Genomic DNA, 21,485 nt, shown 5'->3' with positions numbered 1-21,485 from the left:
TCCGTATAAAAATAATACGTTTATTAGCTAAAATTCTATTGTGAAGAGAAATTTGGAAATTGAAGCTGCTGAGATGTGGAAGTTTTTAGAATCCAAAAACGTCTCCCTCTTTGCGGAAGTCTGCGTTCGCGTAAATCGCCGTGTCGTTCTTCTTGATGGCGCAAATGATGGAGCCTCGGTAGTTGTAGCGGTTTGTCTTGTGACCCAGCGCCGTCAGGCCCTCCACCAAGTACTCCTCCATGCCGTACTCGTAGTCCACCCACATGGGAATGAGTTGATGGTGGAAGCGCGGCGCGTCCACCGCCTCTTTAACGTCCTGCCCAAACCAGAGGATCCTCATGGTGGCCTGCAAGACAGAGATTCTTTTCTCTTTGATATCTTTATCACAAACCTCGCCACTTCGGGACTCACCATCGCGACGGCAGTCGTGATCTTCGTCCCTCCAGCCGCGCCGATGACCAGCTTCACGTTGCCATCGTTGCCAACGACGATCGTGGGCGACATGGAGGAAAGCGCACGCTTTCGTGGGCGGATAAAATTGGGCGGGGAGCCGGGAAGGCCGAAGTAGTTCTTCAGTCCAGGCGATGAGAAGTCATCCATGCCACTGTTGAATATTATCCCTGTGCGATTGCCCATATTTCCGCATCCAAAGCTGTAGAGGAATAAGGTAAGGTTGATTAGAATGATTCAGATGAAATTGGAATTGAGAGGAGCAATTAAAGGAATTTGAAAAATCGATAAAATTTTGTCAAAGTTCGACAAACGTTACTTAGACTTTTATTGGTACTTTATTATTGTTTGAAAATTTTGATAATTTTTCTTTTATTATTATCCCAAAGTATTCATGGCAAGATTGGCCAATTCTATGGCCCCGAAAACAGCAGTTAGAGTTGCTATCAGGCCACGTTTCTGTCTGTGCTCTTCTTCTAATTCTTGTGCTGGAAATTGGGAAATAAGTAAATCGTTCTTCGTCACGCCATAAATCATTTGTTACCTGATATTTGTGTAATGAGAATCAAACACAGAAGCAATATAATATATGATTTCCACATTTCGAAATTTCAATTCAAGAAAATACAGAAAATTTTTAGGTCTTGCAAATCTGCAGCTTTAAAACATATCACGCGAATTTCCGGGTTTTGTTAAGGTTTATATACAACTTGACTTCGCATTAGAATGCATTGCTTTTAAATAATAACAATAATTTTATATTAGCAAGGGTCATAAAATAAACGTTTAAAAAATTAACATATTAATAAACTCTTGAGAAAAAAAAGAATAAATCAAAGTCTACTTCCCAGTGTTGACTTCTCTTTTTTATAAGATTCCTTGTAGGATTCCCAATTTTTTGCTTATTTGTTTTATCTTATGAACAGAAAGATGAAACACTGAAAATTATTTTTTTCAATTTGTGCTTTATTATGAGTTTAAAACTTGTAAGACAAAATCCCTTAGCACGAAGGATTAAACTTAACAAATTTATGGGTTGGGTTTACACTAATTACTTTATGACTGGGAAATAATTACAGTGTTTAAAATATATAAATTTAATTATCCGTTGTGTCCGAAGAGGGTAAATTTGCCCAAATCTTTTGTGAAAATAAAGACTCATTAAAATTAGTCAGAATCGAGGTAAAATTCATATTCTTTTTTGCATTTTATTTTGCGAATCAATTAAGTTCATGCCGATCATATAAAATGTTTTATTTTACTTTCTGCTGGAGTCATAATTCCTCAATAAAAACATAGTTAAGGGTTCATTTTTTAATATTCATCAGCGTAAAGATTGCATTGCCAAGAATTCGTGAAAAAACTGAATGAAACGGAAAAGAGCTTCGAAAAATCCAGATCCTCTTTTTTCTCTTGATTCGCCATCAAACTCGAGCGCTGGAAAAAGGAAAGTATAAGAAACGGACTCTTGAGAATTATATAAATCAATTGTACCTGATATTTGTGTCGCCAGAACCAAGCAAAGAAACAGCAAAACCAAAGTTATTTTCATATTGTATAGAATATTTATAAGAATTTTGAAGCAACTCTTTCACTCAAAGACAAATCATGAGAATTTCAATGCTTTCTCAGAGTTTATATACAATTTTACTCTGCATTAAAATGCATTGGTTGTGAGTAAAAATAATAATTTAGTATTTGCATTTGTAATGCAATTACCATACAAATAACTGATCAACTGAACTTAACTTGCAACTAAATCCAGATTTTGCTAGATTTCAGCGTGATCGGCAAAAAAGAATTGTTACTTTGTTCTCATAATATCACAAATACGTTTTGCGCTGAAGAAATAAGTGGAAAAATTCTAGTTGGATGAGTTTTCAAATTGGCAGTAAGTCAAAAAATTATGTTATCGATTAATTGTACGCTCGAAGGATTTTTTATTAGATTAATCATCTGCCATTGCTTATAAATAAATATTGCAAACACACTTTGTCGCCAAGAACTTTTAGCGCAAACAGCAGTGATAATTCATAAAAATGAGACTTTTATTTGCATTTGTGTGTCTTTTAATGTTAATAGCAGGTAGAAGATAAAATAAAATATTAAGGACGACGATTTTCTTGTATCTAATTCTTGCTATTTATTTTAGAAATTCAAGCAATGGCTTATGGTGAGTATTGAATCACACCAAATATAATTTTTATATTCCCTCTTTTCAATTCCTTTCAGATCGCAAAAATCGATCAGCTTTAGAAAATAAGGAAAAAAGGCATGCGTGTGTTGGTTGTGAACCGTATTGCTCGTGTCCACCGGTTGTGTATTAATTAGTGAATATTTATTAAAACATTGAAGCGACAGAACCAGAATTTTGGTGTATTTCATTCCGATGCTTTTCTAAGTAACCAATAAACCGAAATGGCGCAAATGACTCTGTTTATATGAATTTGTTATCGTTTCGAATTTCACGCATCAATGATCCTTTACTTTACTGCATCTAATGATTTTCATCATCGTTCAATCGTTGTGCATTTCCTTATAAATGAATCTGAAAAATTGCAATTGCAAATACACTTTATCGCCAAGGTATTTTGTAAAATTCGTAGAGTAAACATCAAGTGAAAACTGTCTAAAAATTCATAAAAATGAGGATTCTTTTCGCAATTGTGTGTCTTTTTATGCTAATAGCAGGTAAAATAATATTAAATACTTCGGAATTTCAATTTCCCTGTATTAAATTTCCAATAATTCTTCCAGGGATGCAAGCAATGGCTGGTGAGTAGTGAAGTGATTGAAAAGTTTCTGCTATTTAATGCACGAACTAATCATTTTGCCATTACTCAAAGACACCAAATATAGTTTTTATTCTTCCTCTAGTTTTGATTTATTTATTTGTTCCATTCCTTTCAGAGGAAGAACACCAAGCTGGCTCGGAGGGTTCAGTCAATAATCTCGAAAGGCGTGCGGCGATTCCTTGTGATTGTCGTGATCCAACTTGCCCGTGTCCGACATTTAAGTAAATATTTATCAAAGCGTGGTTTCTAAAACTTTTTCGATAAATTTGCAAATAAATTTAATTATAAACTGAGTTGCCTTTTATTCAGAAAACGTTTTGTTGTCTCTGAAATCGATGCAAGATAATCAGAGTTTTGGAGTATTCAATTCCGATGCTTTTCTAAATAACCAACAAACCCAAATGGCACAAATTCTTGCACAAATTACTATATATGAATTTGTTATCACTTTGAATTTCACGCTTCAATAATCCATTTGTCAATAAGACGGCTCAAATGTAAAGAAACTTTTTTCAGTGCATTGTAGTGACAAATATCAAGAGAAAAATCAATTGTGAATTTAAGAAAATGAGGATTTTTTTGGAATAGCTTTTATCTTTCTACTATTGACTGGTAAAAACAATTTCTTACTTCTTGCCAAGGGATTTTTTTATTTCTTTTACTTATCTATCTATTCTAGGAATTATATGTGAAGATCTAAGTAAGTAATATTGCATTATAAACATATTAATTCCTATGGTTTTTTACTCAGTACAAATTCTATGTGAGTAACAAGATATTTAAATGCGCAAATACACTTTTCCTTCCTTTTTAGCACATAGGAGGACTAGAGATTTGCTTGGTAATGCGGTTCGCCCGAAAAGAGCTCCTCAATGTGATTGTGGATTTGTAGATCCGGACTCGGACCCAGGCTGTTTTTGCCCCATTTGACTATGAATTGGCAATAAAGCCTAATATCGAACAGTACACGGTGTTCATATTAATTTGATTTAGGACAATAAATTTTCACCTGCGTGCTTTTTTGATTACTACGCAATAAGTCGTAAACACTTCACGAATTAATTTTTCACTTCAATGATCATTAATTTGATCAAGCAGTTTTTAAAATTGTGCATTTTCCTATAAATAAATTAGTATGATTAGCATAAACGGCATTTAAACTTTGTTGCCGAAGTTTTGTAGATCAAACAATAGCTAAAATCAATCTAGAAATCATTTATAGTTGGACGAAATGAGATTTATTTGGGTCCTTTGCATATATTTGATAATAGCAGGTAAAACAAACATATATTCATATTTTTCTTAAAGTTGACTTCATTTGTAATTGCTCAGGTGTTCAAGGAGTAGCTCTAGCGGAGTACAGACCCTATACACCAACTGGTGACTGTTACATTTGTGAAGGGGACCCGTACTGTGAGTGTCCGCCGCCGTGGATGTTAAGTTGACGAGTCCCCGCAGAGCGGGAAATCCACGGGAAAATTGCTTTGAGACCAGTGAAAGTATGTATTCTATTTGAAAGCTCAAATACAATAAATTGCTAAAGAACTTTGCGCAGAAATCTCAAGATGTAATTTTATGTTATCGTTTTGTAATTTATCGCTTTACTGATTTCTTATTAGATTTTTAGAGCTCCATGAGTTTCTATAAATATGAATATCGTATTCTCACAGTTTTTATAGGACACAGTTGTTTGTATAGGAAAAATGAGGTTTCTTTTTGCAATCGCGTGTCTTTTTCTGCTACTGACAGGTAAAAGACTACTTTTATAAGTGGTAAGGATATTTTCAATATAAAATTTTTGTATATTATTCACTAATTTTAGGAATCATGGCGAGAATGGATGACAGCAGTAAGTGAAACATTATTGAAATCACAAGTAAATGTAAACGTTTGGCATTCCTTTTATTCATTCTACTGCAGACAGTGGTTTCCAGCGCTTAAGACGTGATGCAAAGCCTGATGACCCTGACTACGACCATTCGGACGCCTTAATTCGAAGATAATCATGGTCTCCATAACGATGTTCGTAGCTTCTAACTACTCTTGGTTTATACTGCTTTGCATACTTAAAGCTCCAAAGCGCCGAAAGCTGATCTTCAATATTTTTTTTTTAGAAAGTAATGTTTTCAAATTTCAAAAACCGATCATAATAAATATTGAAATTATGTTGAATCTTTTTTGTATTCGAATTTCTTCAAAAATCTTTCTTTTTGGTTTTGGTGAGTTTTAAATTTCTTGGGCAAAGATTGTAATCCCGGCAGAATTCAATTCTTGGTAGTATCTTCAATTAGGTAAGTAAAATCTCTAAAATCTCTAAAATTGTTAATGTAATACATATGTTCACTTTTCCCAATTTTACACTTCAATGATTTCTTATTAGACCGCATATCAGTAATCCTACATATTCTTATAAATAAGTAAGAATTATTGCAAACTTACTTTGTTGCTAAAGTGTTACTGTAGAGTAAACAACAGCTGAAGAATAATCGTGAAAATGAGGTTTCTTTTAGAAATCATGTGTCTCTTCATGCTAATAGCAGGTAAAATAATACTACTTATTTTAAAATAAAATTCAATGCTTTTAATAAAATATTTTCTAACGAATATTTTTCTAGCGATGCAAGGAGTTTTTGCAGGTGTGTGAATATACGAATTTTAATAAGAAAAATCATTTTCTTTCTTAAACATTCTAGATTAATGTAAAATGGAAAATTTTGGATTTGTTAATTTGAAAGTTTATTTATTTTTTTGATGTCCAATGCTTTTAATATGTCTTTCAAGAACCAAGCGAACCCAGAAGCGCTTCTGCGAACGACAAGGAGAATGGTAATTGTGTCTGCACATTGCCGTTCCCGAATGCCGGGATAACACCAACATGTTGGTGTTAAAATAAATAAGAATACGACGAGCATCTTTATGCTTCATAACTAAAATTTTAAGATTGTTTTGAAAGATTTGGAAATACAGACGATTATAAATTAAAAATACGCCTTTTGTAATTGCCAACAGGAACTTCCCTTAAATTTGGTCAAGAATTTGGTATTGAAAAGTCAATATAAAAGAATTCTTTTCATTGTCTCTTATATTGTATGTCGTCCGCAAAAATAAATAAAAATAATTTGTATTGAATTCTGTTGAGCACGATTTGTGCAGCATAAGACATATGATCTTCGCACACGAATCTATTGCCGAAAAAATATCCGAATTTGTTCAAATCATATTTATTTAATTTTATTCATATTTTGATGTAATATTTAAAAAATTGTGTGATTAGTCAGCTAATTTCAAAAGTTAATCATAAAAGTAATAAATCTATTTATTTATAAGTTTTGTGTTATCGTCTTTAATTTTACGCTTCACTTATCGCTTATTAGATTAGCAATGATTGGCACTACATTTTTCCTATAAATACGTTTAGGAAAATACAACGAATAACCACTTTGTTTCCAAAGTATTGTTTGAAAACAGTAGCTAAAAGCCAATAGTAAAAATGAAAATTATTATCCTCTTCTTCGCCGTATTACTGCTTCTGTCAGGTAAAATTAACCTTTTCTTTTAAATCAGCAAAGTTTATTACAGTTTTATTTATTTGTATCTTTGTTTCAGGAATCCTTGGAGGTTAGTACATCAGTGCTGCACAAATAGTGTTGTTAGAGTTCAGCATTGACGTGAAATCACGTTATTTAAATACAATTGGTTTGCTAGATTTCGTTGTGAACCAGAAAAAACATTTTACAATTTTTCTGTCTTCTTATTCACATCAGAATTTTCATTAAGACGATTAATGTTTTCTTCTCTTCTTATTTAAAGCGGAAGCAAATGAACGCGAAGATCGCCGTATGAGACGCGATCGTAATTCTGAACGCCGTGAGCGACGCGAGGACTCACACCGTGACCGACGCGAGGACTCACACCGTGAGCGACGTGACGAGTCACGCCGTGAGCGACGTGAATTGCCCGATCCCCGTCGTTTTAGGCGCGAATTAAACGAGGAATAATTTTCCTCACAAGGAGAATAACTACCGCTTCTACAATACAAGAGAGTTATGCTGAGGCGTATATTTGAAGCGGAAGAGCTGATCTAGAATATTTGTTCTAAAGCAGAATGTATTCAATTTAGAAATGAGAATCTATTCAGCTTATTTGCTCGTATTTAGTCTACAATTATTTTCTAGCGCAATTGATTGTTGCTAACACTGCTTTTTGCATGCATTAGTTCACAGAAAAATCCATATCTTATCGCAGTTCTTCGTCCAGATTAAGAAACATGAACTGACTCTCATTATCAGCGTTGTTTCGTCTACCCACTAATGAAAACAGTCAATTACAAAAGTGAGCACTTACTAGAAATTCACGGAGCTCGTCACAGAAATGGCGTCGCCGTTGGGCGCTAGGAGGGAGATGTGGGCAGTTCCCTTGTCCTCAGAGATGTGGAAATTGCCACCGTAGTCTTTGGGCTGCTGACTCGTGGCCAGGTCGTCGATCTTGCGCCTAATATCCTCCGCAAACTCATCCGACGTGAGATCGTTAATTAGTTGTGTAATGTTGACAAAATCTGGGTCTCCAATTTCTGTCCTCTTGCCGTACGTCCACTTGAAGGCCTCAATGATGCGATGGTATGTCCTGATTGTCTCATTCTTGGTGGCAATGCTGTCCGCAGAGAAGTGATAGCCTGGCAAATAACAAGGAAATATGCTGTATAAATTCTACTGGGAGTCTCAAAGTGCTCAGTACCTTTGAGAATCTTCATGATGAAGCCAAGCAGAAGGCCACTGCCTGGAGGTGGAATGATGTACATCGTGTCTCCGTTCATCTTGATAGGAATCGATTCTGACCACTTGACGCGATACGCCTCGAGATCCTCGCGAGTGATGATGCTGCCCAGCTCTTTCAGATCCTCCAGGAACAGTTCTGCCAGCGTGCCGTTGTACAGGTCCATTCCACCGTTATCGGCCACCATTCTCAGAGTCTCGCACAGCCTCGTGGGGCGCACGATGCTGCCCATTCGGCGGAAGGTGCCCGTGGTCTCGTTGAAGAGCAGCTGCCGCAACATGCGGTCGTGCTGGATGCGCGGGTTGATCTTCGTGGAGTCCTCCATGTGGCGACTCATAGGGAAGCCCTGCTCGCACACTTTGATGGCCGGCGCCACGAGGTCTCTCCACGGCAGCCGGCCGAAGCGCTGATGCGCCTCCCAGTAGCCCATCAGCTCACCGGGCGTGCCCAGCGACAGCGGACCCTCGATTGTGGATTTCTCGTCATGCAAATGCATCCTTTCGAAGGCGGCCGACGCGGAGATCTCGCGGGCGTCCAGCGTGTAGGCTTTCTGCTGATCTCGCAGGTACAAGTTCATGATGAAGCCACCCCCAATGCCCATGCTCTGCATATTGGTCAGTCCCAGGCAGAACATCGTGGCGATTGCGGCGTCCACCACATGACCGCCGCGCGTGAAGACATCCCTGAGAAACGGTAATAAAATGTATATCAGTAGGAATATCCATAAGGCAGCGCTATTCATAAGTTCCTCCAAAAACTTACAATTTCTTGTATATATTAATATTGTAAATTTCTCTGCTCAAGCATAATTTTCCTTCAAAGTTGTTTCAAAGTTGAAAATTTATGTAAATAACTCGCAAAGACTATCAAGTGCACAGTCTTCGTCTATTCATACATTTTTTATGGGAAATAGTGATGATATTGCAATAGCATAAGTTCAAATTTGCCCTACACTTTCCTTTAATCAATAAGAATTTAAGAGTTTTTTGAAAGAAATTCAGTGGTTCAGATCAACTTGAAACACATCAGGGAACATGACTTTGAAGTCGTGCAATTCTCTTGAGATAATCAATTTGAAATGGCGAATTTGTGAGTTGTTTGAAATAAAAATAATCATTGGGTGAATAACAATTTGCGGAAGTTCTCTAGTGTGGTCAAGGTCTCATGTTCCCATTTTCTCGGCACTTGCATTGAAGAAGTTCACTGATTTCTGGGTCAATGGTGTCCGTGTCTTGCTCTCAAGTTATCCTCCGTACACTGTGAGCAATGGCTGGTCGTGAGTTGCTCTATTGAACTCTGCTCTTGCCATTCAATCGCCACTTGGAGGTCACATGCGTTGCCTTCTCACCAAATCATACGACTCACCAGCAGCGAGACGAGCGAGACAAAGAGACTGTGGACTTTTTCTATCAATTCATTTATTGGTTGTTTTTCATTTACAATCTAGCTTTATTTCACTTGTATTCATTACTTTTAGTCATTAACTCGATAAATGTGTTATTATTCCATATAGCTTCTAACAACTTATCTGAGAATAATTATAGTAAGTTACAATTAAACACAGCAATTCATGTCTTACAAAATAGATTTAGAGTAGATGTGTGGGATGATGAGGATGGTGGGCGAGGTGGGGCGCGCTCCCGCGGATCCGCGGTGGATCCTGGCGCCCTGGCCTCACTCCGATGAGGTGCTGGGCGGCCGGTACTTCTGGTGGTGCAGGACGCTGGCGTAAAAGGTAGGGCTGAGCAGCCACCGGGAGAGCATGGAGGCCACCAGGCCCCCGGTGTAGTGCTCCTCCGCACTCTTTGGCTCCACGTCAGCTGGCGCCGCCGTGAGCCCCACTCCAGAATCAGCTGGAGTGCACATGACCGGTATTACAAGATTGCTCGCCATTTCTGCCGCGGCCTCTCCTCCGGTTCTGCGAGAATCAGGAGAGCACTGCGCACTTCCTCGCACTCACACTCTTATCTCACACGGTGTTATGTATTATTTTTATAATTCTCTTTTTCACTTGTTTATTTAGCTTTTTTTTGCTTAACCCTGGGGCTTATTTTTGCTTATTTAACACTCACACAAGAGAAGAGTACATAAAGTGGAATATTTGTTGGGCGAAGAAAGACACAACATATAAAGAGATAAAGGAGAAAAAAAACGTTCAAGTGTTCAGGTTTGCCACACTAAACTTTTTCAGCAAATGCTGCGCGAATTCAGTTCTTCTTGGCCGCTGGAGATTCCTTCTTATTGGTCTCAGTGTTCATCATCTTCGTGAGCAACTTCCTCGAGTGGCCACTGGGATCGAAGTGGTTTGTGTGCGTGCTGGCTTCCTTCTTGGATCTCTGCTTGCCACTGTGTCCCGAAAAGATGTGCTTATCGTGATCGAAATTGTAGTGCTCGTACTCGTCAAAGTGAACCTCGGACATCTTCCAATTGACTCTGTTCAGCTGTTTCCTGTCACGAATCGTCTCGGGTTTGCTGCTCTCTCACACACTATTTGCCAACTGCGCCGTTTGGAAAAGAAGGAGTTCAAGAATGTCTAGTGAACTTGCTTCGCTCGTACAACACTTGTATTGCTTCAACAAAAAAATCGATGCGATGAAGTAATTGACTGCAATACTGCTGAATATTGAACACTCTTTTGTGTAGAAAATGCTCTTCAGTAGAACAGAATAATTGCCTGACGTGAACGATAGCCTTGGAATTGAAATACTAAAATCGAAACTCCATTCGTACTGCTATTTATACTCGGCCGCGGCACGATTGCGCGAACTGCCCGAGAGTGGGGGCACATCTCGACACATTTCAACATCACTCAACTTGTGTTGTGTTTGTGCATTCGCTCGCCAGTGTGCGGCAGTGCGATTGCTGGGAACAAAAAGAAGACGGCACACAGAGAGATTGAGAATATACATAAATTCTACAGCTGCAAATTTGCCACTGAGCTGGTGTGCGAGTGTGTCTTTGACGAAAAACTGGCTTCAATCCCATAAAACGACGTGCTTCGTGAATAAAACATCCACCATATACAGTGCAATTACGAATTTTACGAACGATGCTCACACAGTCAACCCATTTCAGATTTCTGCCCACCCCGAAATTCCTCTTCCTTTCCACCAGCAATTTGGGCCATCCAAGCGTTTTCCATTCTATTAATAATCCAAAAAATTCCAAGGAACTGAAGAAAAAACTCTTCCGAGTGCGACAAAACACCTTCAATGTTGATTTCTTTTTCACACAAGCACAGCATAAATTTGTCGTACGTGAGCTCATGCATGAACACAAGCGCGCAGTGGAAATGTCAGGGGACGGAAAATAGGAGAAAGAATCCTCAGTGAGATAAAGTATTGTGGATATCAGTAGAATGGATACTGACGAATCGTTCCATATTTCTTGCATGAAATGATGCAAATACCGCAAAGATTTACTCATCACACTGAGACGAGTATTTATGTATTATTTAAATTTGCAAGAGAGAAGTTAATGAGGGAAAGGATTGACGGTAAAATTAGTGACACGATTAACTGATATTAAAGCTTTTTAACAGCTTTAACCTGTTTTGTTTAGCGGAATAAACCTCCTACTTGGCAAACAATTTTGAGAATAATGACAATTTGGTAGAGAAATTTTCATGAAATTAATTTCATTTCTCACAAAACTTCTCATGAATATGAAGGGAATATTGTCAAAATAGAACATTTTGGCACTTAAATATACAACATTATGAAATCTAATCAGCTAAATTTTCCTCTAACCTGAAAAACCTAAAGATTGCGCAACAATTCTCAAAAGAAACATAATCAATCTTGGCAAGTGCTTTTTTTGTTACCTCTTTCGTGATTAGATTTCGCGATGATTTCCCTTAAAATACAACCACTTGGCCTGCAAAAAGTCTCAACCGCGAATGTCCGATAAGATTCTTCCTGCCCAGCAAAATCATCTGTAACAATGTTGTGGTCAAACACTGCGTTTCAAAACACAAACTCTCGAGTTGAAAATGTACAGATGATGTTGCATAATTACTTGCCGGCTTGAAAGCGGTAAATAACCTCAAAACTATTTATATTGTCGAATGTGCGGACACTGAGGCTATTTTTTCTGCACACACGCCGGCAAAAACAAACACGACTTACAAGAGAGAAAAAAAAACATACAATCTAAGAATAGCCCAGCAGGAAAATGATGAAAAAGCCGAACGCGAGTAATTCTTTTTTCCATTTGGGCCAAGAACTGCGCGCGCGCAGCAGAATCGATCATCAAGACGGACCTGTTTTGCTTGATCTGTCGAAAGAAATTTTGCGGAATAGGCAAAATATTATGATTTCTGTCGCACACTCGCGACACACAAGTTTTTGACAACACCGCTGAAAATATCCAAAACATTTTCTCATGATTATACTGCGCAGTTCGTGGCGAGATGTGTTTGTTTTTAGAAAGAGACACGATCACCAGAGTGAGGAGAAAGGCAAACCGGCAATCAAACGGAAAAGTGTGAGTATCTCACATTTATGGGAGGCACAAGAAACAATTCACTGCATGGCGCAAAAAAATTGATAAGTCTGCAAATTATTGTCGCTTTGTTGTGCTTTTTCTGCCGGGGGCACACTTTGGGGTCGGCGGATTAACAGTATTATTAGCAGAAGGCAAAAAATTGAGAGTAATTCTCCTCTGTTAGACGATACCATTTCTGCTGGTAGAATCAACTCTTTGGCATTTTGTACGTTTTTTCGCGATCTCACGAATGCGAAGCTCGAGGTGGTAATGAACATTCCAAATATTTGGCTGTGATGATAGCAAATGATGGGAATGATTATTGCAAGATGCTTTTTCGCAGTGTAACCTTAAACATCTTTAATGATATTCTGTGCAAAATTCTATTATCAAAATTATCATTTCATAATGTAATATTTATGCTTTCTACGAAACTCTGTGTTGCATGAAATTTTAATGGAATCTCCCCTGTAATCTTAATTATTTTTACTCTCATTTTCAGTCACGAAAAGTTAGTCTGTTAATTGTCTAATTAAAATTTGGTAATGAATTCTCCTGATGCTTGAATTAAGGAGAATCCAAAAAAACTCTTCCCCTTTGCAAGATTCTTGGTGTTCAATTAGAGTGGAAGATTAATTATTATCTGTGCAGTTTGTATTAAAGTGGAGATTGCAAGAAAGCAAATCGATAAAAAGACAGGCTTGTCAAGTGTTTTCTATGCCCTTTTGTGCAGCTTGACCTTCTGAGAATGGAATATTCCTATGCACACTTTCCACTTCCTTGAGCCTCGGCGTGCAGGAGAAGCAGTAGAAGTAGTTGAAGTGGAATATTCCGATCCTTCTGGTCTTCTTGCCATGGAAGGAAAATAAGGAGATTCGGATGGATAATTGGACTCATCACAGAAGTTCGTTGTGAACTCAATATCGTGGAAACCTTTTAACCTCTCTCAATGCCGTCACATCACATTAAATTGCTCACTAATGACTCATTATTTTTTCAAAATTGTTTCTCATTCTGGTAATTTCGTTACATTTTGCCAACGATCGCGGGAAACACTAATCAAATGTTTACCAAATTGGTGAACCGGCTTTTCTGCCGTTCATAAACACAGCGATATTTCAAAATATAATTGCGCAATGTGACTCAAATGGTCCTCGGACACAAGGGTGCCGGGGGAGTGACCATACTTGGAAAAAAGGCTGCTGATAAGAAACTACACAGAAAAAAAATTGCGAAGAGAAAAACACAAAACCAGCTGATTAAATAATACACTTTATACTTTGTTATCGCGAAATCGCTTTACAGCCCGTGCTTCGTGTGAGCATTTTGTATATATTTCACTTCGAGCTCACCGAAAATACATCCAAAGCGTGTCTCAGGAAGATAATACCGGGAAAGAATGATATTTTATGGTGCTCCCATTACGCAACTCTCGGTCGGTGTATCGCGACGGGACGGCGGAGAAAAAAAACGGCCAGAAATGAGAGTAGAATTTATAAATTTCCATCCCAGAAATTTTATATCGTGTGGTGTGATTTTTCAATGGTATCGCACAAAAAATCCATGACATTTTCCCATTGGCGCGATATAAAATGCCCCCGGATTGAAATATTTGCGGAAGAGACAAAGCATAATATGCAAAACAATATCTTGCCGTTGATATCAATATTTTGTCCATGCGAAAATGTAACCATTAATGCGGAAAATGCCATACTTCACGTGGTGAACAACTCAGCAATTACGACGTTGCGATTTCACGTGAATTCTTCGCCACACTTTGTCAAAAAGACACGAGAAAGACATTCAGAAGTAAATGTTGCTTGAGATTCTTCCTTTCTATCGCAATTTCCGTATAATCACTCAACTTCTTATGCGCTTCTTTTGAATTATAATGATTGACCCGAAAGCGCTTCACTCTCTGAACAGTTCTCAACATTCATTATTCTTGATGAAAGTCATTGTAATTGCTTCATCTTTTTGCCTGACGGTCTTTATGACAGAAATTATCATTTCTCTCATTATCAGCAACGCCAATTGGCGTTTTAATATTTGTGCGCCTTGCAGGGAAACAATGTTGTCCCGAAGTGTGATTCATGCAAATGAATGTTAGCTTGGCAAAGAGATCCTTTGTCATCTTCATGTGTATCGCAAACATGACGACAGCAGAGAAATTTACATTTGCAACTTGATAGGGAGATTCTGGTGTGAAAATGTGGCACTTTGCAAACTGAAAGCCGTGGGATTTCACTTGACTTTGTGCACACAAGAGTGTCGGTTTGAACTGGTTCTGGCAGTGAAATATTGATGGATGGCAGACTGAATCGCCTTCGAATTTATGGTTTATTCCTGTGCATTTGCTCTGCCCTCAGCCATAAAAGACACCTTCAACTGCACACTTGTTTGTGTTTATTGCCAGTAGATTAGATTATATTGTTATCGACTCATTTTTGTGCGTCGTCTCGAAATTAATTTGCTTATCAATCACTCTACTTGACAAGGTTTCTTATTGAGTGTTACGCGACACATTACAAGTCAGACTAGTGCGTAATTTTTTCTCACTATCGTGAAAGAAAATGAAATTTCTTCACCAACTCTACACTGCTTAGTGGAAATATTCGGTCAAAATGTTGTATCTCGTTTGCTGGAAAATTCCTCTAAACACATTTCTTGTCAATGAGAAGTATTTTCATTGTGTACTATTTTCTGAAGTGAAATAAAATTTTCATATTCCACATGTGACTTGGAAAATACGCTCAGTGTAAATTGCTAAAGTATATTCCAGATATTTTAGCAATTCCTCTAAATCCTCTAAATGACCTTTAAAGATCATTAATGTAAATATTAGTGAATAAAATGTATGGAAAACTGGGTCTCTTAGTAGAATGTTACAGATCTTTTTGACATCGGAAGCAAACACAGCGCCAAATAACGAAATAACTCCTTATCTCGATCATGACTCATTCCTATATTATCATTTCAGAAGGTCAAGAAACTGCGTCTGTTTATGTCACAGAAGAATATGATCAAACTCTGTAGCAGAAGGTACTTCATCTTGTGCAAACATTTGTATCTGCGAGTGTGAGTTCTAAATTTGGCGATGCCCTCGCATGTGCCTGTTATCACGCCATTATTCGCTATCTAATTAGCCCAACCACTCGAGATGGGCCCAGAAATTGTGTCAGCGCAGGGACACTCACCTGCCCACGCGGCTGCATGCGTCAGAGTCGGAGCACACGGCAGCGTTCTGGAAGACGTGCATCGTCGATGGCGATGGAGGCTGCGGCACTTGGGGGTTGGGCGGACGCAGGGCGTCCGTGGGCGCCGGCTCGTCTAGCGTCTTTGGCCACCAGGTGGGCGTGAAGAAGGCCACGTAGACGGAGAGCGCGCACAGGGCCATCAGGATGCCGGCGGTGCCCAGCAGCACGGCTCTGTTGCAGTAGTTCATCCGGTTCCAGCAGCTGCAGCATCTGCAGAGAAGGACGCGCATGAGAAAATCTATTGGGGGCATGGAAAATTTTGCCGGCTCGGGGTCATGAACCGGGCATGTTTGTGTGGCACACTATTTGAACATGAGGAGCACCAGTGATGTTTTCCCTCCATATCAGCTGCCACTGCATCTGATGAATTTCAATTCCCAGATTACATCATCTTCCTCTTCCTTCGCGGCCGCATTCCTCGCGCCATCATCGACTATGCGAGGGGGATCTGGGCCTTATCTGAGGCCACGAGCACTGCCACTTCTCGCCCGCTTTATGTTCCGCCGCTGCACTGGGCAGACAGCGCCTGAAGGCAGCGTCAGAAGCCAGAAAGCTTTCGGGCTTCCCATGGGAAAAGTGCTCGGCAGTAGTCTTTCAGGGGATTTCTGGAGCTTTCAAAGGGAACGCAGCACTTTTCAGCGGCGTGCTCAGAATTCGAGAGCTTCCTCTGATTGTGATTATGCTCATTGTCAGATTCCCTAGACTTTATCATCGATCAAGAAGTAATCAATCCACTAACCAATTCTACTATGTAGGCAAATTAAAATGATATCACGTTGAAACTAATTAATTATATGGACAGTTAAATTTGCTATAGATCTATTAAAAATTTTACAATATCGTCAATCATTTTTTCAACTTCTATACTGAGAAATTATTAATTGAGATTCAAATTAATAAGCACAACGCTTCTATTTACTTACAAGCTGTCCTGAAAGCTCAGAGTTTTTCATACAATTTGGGTCAATTTTCGTAGACAAACCCAAGCCATTGATCGTCTTGTCACAAGAAATGGGCATTTTGGAGTTACATTTTACTGATAAGATAAAAATTGAGTAAACTTTCGTCGAGATTAACTGAGCGCGTGCTTGTGAAAAATGTACATTAATCTCGTCAATAAAGCACTCAAATTTCGTGATTAAATCTTCCCAAAAATTGATCCGCGTTTAATTAGAAGGAATCAGGGATTGGACTCACAGATTTCGTGTTGTGATTATTAAATGGATTTTCTCAATTGGTTATTCATGACTGTTGGATTGAATATACTCGAATCATCGTATCATTCTCAGGGGGTTTTGCTAATCGCAACTTTCGTTTGATTACGTCAAAGACTATTTGAGCAATTAGCAAGATAACATTTCCAGGGGTTACAAAAGTATAACAGAATGCGATAATTGACCAAAATTCGCTCAATTGATAAGAGTTTTTTTGTCGGTCACATTTATAATCGAACAGCGAATGCATAAATTCATTATAATTTTGACTGTTTGATAAAATTCAATAGCGGTACTTACAAATACCAAAACATTTGTTGACATCCTTGAGCACAACTTCACAAACTCGTTTGCATTGCAAGCCCTTTTAGCATTTACCTAAATCTCATTGACCTAATTTGCCCAATTTTGTTCATTGAGTTAAATGATTTCTCCTAATTACTCTTCTGCGTGATTCTCCACAGGTAATTTTTATTGACAAAATCGCGCACAGATAAGGAAAAACGAGGAGCGGAAATCTTTGTTGATTTACTCAGCGCTTTTATGTTAAAGAGTTTTGCTGAATTTTGGCGCGCAAAACATCATCTCGGTGGCTTTTTTATTGCAGTCTTGGCATTCTTGGTGTCTTTCGTGAGAATTTACAGGTTTTATTTGTCGTGTGATTAGAGTGTTTACGTTTACACCTCATTGGAAGGCCACACAACGACACTCTGCAATGGATTGAACATCGCATTAGAATTATTGTGAGCGTTTGGCGTCAGCATGAATGAAATCAGCTGTGGCAGAGCCCGGAAAAAATGCAGGGGAATTGATAAGTGATAAGCCAGTGTTACGTGCAATATGCAAATACCGCGAGAAGCAAGTTCATTTGCTGGGTTCAATGCCAATTGAAGCAATAATCCGCGGTGTGCCTTATCAATTTCCACGCCGTGTCTGGGAACTTATCGCAGTACTCACTGGCTGACGAAGGCACAGCTATTTTTGGGGCCATTTTCCGCGTGATGCTGATGCAAGAGCTTCTCATGGATGTCCTCAGCCTCCTCGGGCACCGGAGGACATTTGCTGCGCCGCCCGAAGCGGCACTTCACCGCCGATTCACCCGTGAATCTCGCCATTGTCGCACAGACACGCACTGTGGGGAGCAAAACAGTCCAGGGACTCCGGGAAGCCTGTTTAGATCACTTCATGACACAGGGCGCAACAGCACTGCCCACTTTCGGCACTCTCTCTCGCGGATCCGCGTGTTGGGCTTTATCTGCGGCCTTACGCAACGGCTCCTCTATCCCAGATACCCCGTCAGCCCGCGTGCTCGGCTAAGACTGGGAGGCACAGCTGGCCAGCCGATGCCTCCATGCCGCCAGTGCGCGAACAGTGAGTGTGTTCCACAGCGGAGCTAAAGTGGGCAGCTTTTCGGTCGTCTTCCGTCACCCAAATGGCCCACACACGACACCACGGACTCTGCGAGTGACCCTGAGGAGAGGCACAAACACCAGGCAAATGCAGGAGCTTCGCCGATCAGCATCTCCGCACACAGGCGCTGCTTTGTGTGATCATCGCCACACTCGCGCCCCCCGTGCCACTGACGTGGACCCACTTTTGGAGCATTTTTCAGCTCTCGGGAACGATAAATGTGTTAAAAATGAGTGATATCGTTGAACTCGTGACTGCGCGCGCGCCAAAACTCCGTATAACAGTGCTGAAGACTTCAACCGATAGTGAAGCCCGGCTAAGGGGTTCATAGCTCTCACTTGGGAGGCACTTTCGACTTGAATTTATCGACAATTTGACTCAATTATTCAATTCCAATTTTGTCTAACAAGCTTATAAATCTGTAATGAAGACTTTGCCGTAAATGTGGTAAATATTTGATCTCGTTTAGCATCTCTTATTGAGGAGCACGTGGAGGATTTATTTACAGACAGAAGAATATAATCAATGTGATTGTCTACTAATACCAGACCCTGTCACATTTAGGTGAATTATTTTTGAAGACTTTCAATAGAATTTACAGTGTCACATCATATCCGAAGTGGAAGAAATTGCGTGATTTTAAGAGGTTTTGATGCAAGAATTTTAAAAGAAATTATAGCTGTATTGCAATACTTTTGATTAGATGAGAAACTTTCAGTTCTATCTCTCTCTATCAATTGCAATCAATGTCTTTGAATTGCTGTTTATTTTCACTATTGAAAACGTGAGAAAATTTTGTTCTCGCTCTCGTTGATAGCGCAGAAAAACTCTGGCGGCGTTTTGACTCTGTGGAAGGGATAAAATTGAGAAATTACTTACCGATTATCTCTGGACTTCTTGCGATTGTCCTTGAGGATTCCACCCTCTTCGCTCTCCGGCTCACCCTCAGACGGACTCTTACTGAGGGGCTGCTCAGCGTCGTCCGACATGTCAGTTTTCTCCAATTCCGTCATCTGAATCAATCATAAAATCTCTTTGAAATATTCATGAGCATGTGGAGGAAGAAGGCAATCAATCGATTGTTGCCTATACAGAATCATATAATATTGGCCACAAAAGGGAAGGCCATTAAACTGCCTATTTCTCGAGTTCATATCGCCGCAGAAAATATTATCTTAAGGCTCTTAAGGTGCTTCATAACCTTTTGTGTGTCTCTTAAGCGACTCTCGGTGATGAATCACATGAATATCAACTCTAAGTAATCGTTAATTGGTGTCTGTTTTTCCCTCTTCGGAATGGGAGAATTGGGAGAATGTGAAAAATGTTGGCTTATCGCACGAATTGTCCGCATATCAAGCATTACTTCCAATCCAAAGCGTCCCGGAAGGAGCAATGAATGATTTATTTTTATCACTTTGGGCTCTCAATCAATTGAGCGGAATTTTTTTTCATTGCGCTATTATAGAGAAAGCCCGATTTAATTCGAGTTCAGTGAAGTGATTTTTTTTGTTCCGTTGATAAGGGAGCAGATTTTTGTACTTCAAAATTCAATGAACTTTGTTATTATTAATTAGGATTCTTTGTTGTAATTTCAACATCTCATGACATGTTGGTAAATTTTTTGTATGTGACATTTAATCGTCTAAGCAATGATCGGGCAAAAAGCCGGTTTAATGTAGAGTGTGTGTGATTTGTTATCACGACGAAAGTGCTCAACGCAGATGTTCTCGCCATGTGGACAACTCTCGGGCAGTCAAGTTCAATGCTGAACTGAGAGAGAGAGAGAGAGCGGTCAATTGAATAATTTTATGTTATTTTTCCGTCACTACACGACCAGCCACCAAATCCGAGCCGGTTTGCCCAATTATCCAGTCAAGTCACACAATTGCGGGGTGATCGGCGTGAGCAGCGCAAAAGCTTCCGGTGGAAGGAATTGCCGGAGGATCGACGCAGGAAATCCATTGCAGGTGATTTCCTCGTTCGTCGTCTCGAATGGAGTGTGACAAAGAGAGAGAGAGAGAGAGAGAGAGAGAGAAAGGGCACAAGCGGCACAAGAGTAATTCAAAATGCGACACTAATCGGCAATTGTTAATTGCAGTCACGATTTCCATGAATGAGAAAGAGTGAGAAGCGGAGTATTGTCGTGAAGGGTTTGAAAATGTGTGATGTGCACACGAAGGCACAATTGATCAGCCTCTTCCAGATATGCACTATCTCTCTGCGATGTCTCTTCCACTGTGATCGCATGCGAAGAATACAGCGGAGGTGATGAGGAAGTGTCGTGGACAGGGAAGGACGCGACGTCAAGAGATGAGTACTTTTTGTTCGACATACAATCCATCAGAGACAACAAATAGGGCCTTTCCGTTTCAATGCACACTTCCCATGTGCCTCGTGACGATGCACTTGAGAGAATTCTCGCGACTACACATAGAATATCACATTTTCCGCCGCAAAATTGCGCTCGCCATCACAAATTGCAGTTCAAATTGCAAAATATTACCTCTGATCTCACTTCACCGGGATTTTAATAATGGGTATGAGCGTGTGGCGGGAAAATCGGCAGGCACACACAATGTGATCACTGGGAAGCGCGACTGATCCGAGCGGTTCGGATCTAATCTTTGGTCTGACGGGCGATCGCGTTTCGAAGGCGCTCGGATGCTCTGTGCTTGCCGGAGAAAGAGTGGGGCGCGCTTTTCCGCTCGCGACGTGATCATTTTCAGAAGGGTCTAGCTTAGGGCGATCACAGTTCGCTCAGTGCTTTTCTGGACAAATTCAAACTATATTATACGATTGATTTCTTCCTAGTTTGTTTAAATTATGATTTTTTTGGCTCCGCCTATTGCGAAGCCACGCCTGCAGAGTACGAATATTGTCAGAACAGAGTTGTTGGTGTTAACATTGTTTGGATGTTCATGTCACGAAAAGAGCTGAATCACTGACATAAGGCTCTGCCTTTACCATCAGAAATGTAGCACTTTGTCTCTCTTATTCTGCCGCTCAGTAGCAATTCCAGCATGCAAAATCTCGCAAAAGTGATTGAAATGGATGGAGGGAAAAGAGAGAGAAAAGAGTTGAATTCAATCAAGAAGCTTCAC

General features: G+C 39.6%; 3 protein-coding genes and 2 long non-coding RNA genes across 10 annotated transcripts; 3 read left to right on the top strand and 2 right to left on the bottom strand.

Annotated features, from left to right (window-relative positions):
* Window positions 1–85: 85 nt before the first annotated feature.
* On the bottom strand, window positions 86–21,010 carry LOC132262197 (glutathione hydrolase 1 proenzyme). 3 transcript variants are annotated; one of them, XM_059761381.1, is made up of 7 exons: window positions 20,888–21,010; window positions 19,264–19,397; window positions 15,701–15,970; window positions 7,980–8,701; window positions 7,590–7,917; window positions 412–652; window positions 86–346 (listed from the first exon to the last, which is right to left on the bottom strand). In XM_059761381.1, exons 2-7 carry the CDS (start codon window positions 19,395–19,397, stop codon window positions 86–88), a joined length of 1,956 nt encoding a protein of 651 aa, XP_059617364.1. In that variant the 5' UTR covers window positions 20,888–21,010. The 3 variants fall into 3 exon arrangements, with proteins under 3 accessions (XP_059617364.1, XP_059617363.1, XP_059617365.1); XM_059761380.1 differs by lacking the exons at window positions 19,264–19,397; window positions 20,888–21,010 and adding an exon at window positions 17,932–18,563; XM_059761382.1 differs by lacking the exons at window positions 19,264–19,397; window positions 20,888–21,010 and adding an exon at window positions 17,275–17,488.
* On the top strand, window positions 2,073–5,482 carry LOC132262207 (uncharacterized). 4 transcript variants are annotated; one of them, XR_009468453.1, is made up of 6 exons: window positions 2,073–2,341; window positions 2,683–3,141; window positions 3,208–3,225; window positions 3,361–4,994; window positions 5,068–5,094; window positions 5,166–5,482. It is a non-coding gene; the product is annotated as an uncharacterized LOC132262207 (long non-coding RNA). The 4 variants fall into 4 exon arrangements; XR_009468452.1 differs by lacking the exon at window positions 2,073–2,341 and adding an exon at window positions 2,367–2,623; XR_009468454.1 differs by lacking the exon at window positions 2,073–2,341 and having other exon boundaries at window positions 2,367–3,141; window positions 3,361–4,519; window positions 4,578–4,994.
* Window positions 5,622–6,249, top strand: LOC132262206 (uncharacterized). Its single transcript, XR_009468450.1, has 3 exons — window positions 5,622–5,785; window positions 5,861–5,881; window positions 6,027–6,249. It is a non-coding gene; the product is annotated as an uncharacterized LOC132262206 (long non-coding RNA).
* On the top strand, window positions 6,659–7,307 carry LOC132262204 (uncharacterized). The gene is made up of 3 exons (XM_059761390.1): window positions 6,659–6,781; window positions 6,852–6,863; window positions 7,056–7,307. Exons 1-3 carry the CDS (start codon window positions 6,736–6,738, stop codon window positions 7,241–7,243), a joined length of 246 nt encoding a protein of 81 aa, XP_059617373.1. The 5' UTR covers window positions 6,659–6,735; the 3' UTR covers window positions 7,244–7,307.
* Window positions 9,420–10,738, bottom strand: LOC132262205 (nuclear protein 1). The gene has a single exon (XM_059761391.1). The coding sequence runs from the start codon at window positions 10,436–10,438 to the stop codon at window positions 10,226–10,228; it is 213 nt and encodes a 70-aa protein (XP_059617374.1). The 5' UTR covers window positions 10,439–10,738; the 3' UTR covers window positions 9,420–10,225.
* Window positions 21,011–21,485: the final 475 nt, after the last annotated feature.

The sequence above is a fragment of the Phlebotomus argentipes genome, unplaced genomic scaffold (assembly GCF_947086385.1).
Source record: "Phlebotomus argentipes unplaced genomic scaffold, Phlebotomus argentipes genome assembly contig_15, whole genome shotgun sequence".
Lineage (NCBI taxonomy): Eukaryota > Metazoa > Arthropoda > Insecta > Diptera > Psychodidae > Phlebotomus > Phlebotomus argentipes.
The sequence above is the reverse complement of the archived record's forward strand: the minus strand, read 5'-3'. Positions and strand labels throughout refer to the sequence as shown.

What these genes read in the sequence shown, in the direction of transcription:
- LOC132262204 (XM_059761390.1), top strand. Translation starts at nt 6,736, where the DNA reads ATGAAAATTATTATCCTCTTCTTCGCCGTATTACTGCTTCTGTCAG.
- LOC132262197 (XM_059761380.1), bottom strand. Translation starts at nt 18,089, where the DNA reads ATGGCGAGATTCACGGGTGAATCGGCGGTGAAGTGCCGCTTCGGGCGG. An exon ending in CATCATGAAGATTCTCAAAG is followed by an intron (nt 7,918 to 7,979) that starts GTACTGAGCACT and finishes GTTATTTGCCAG; the next exon opens with GCTATCACTTCTCTGCGGAC. An exon ending in ACGAGCTCCGTGAATTTCTA is followed by an intron (nt 653 to 7,589) that starts GTAAGTGCTCAC and finishes ATTCCTCTACAG; the next exon opens with CTTTGGATGCGGAAATATGG.
- LOC132262205 (XM_059761391.1), bottom strand. Translation starts at nt 10,438, where the DNA reads ATGTCCGAGGTTCACTTTGACGAGTACGAGCACTACAATTTCGATCAC.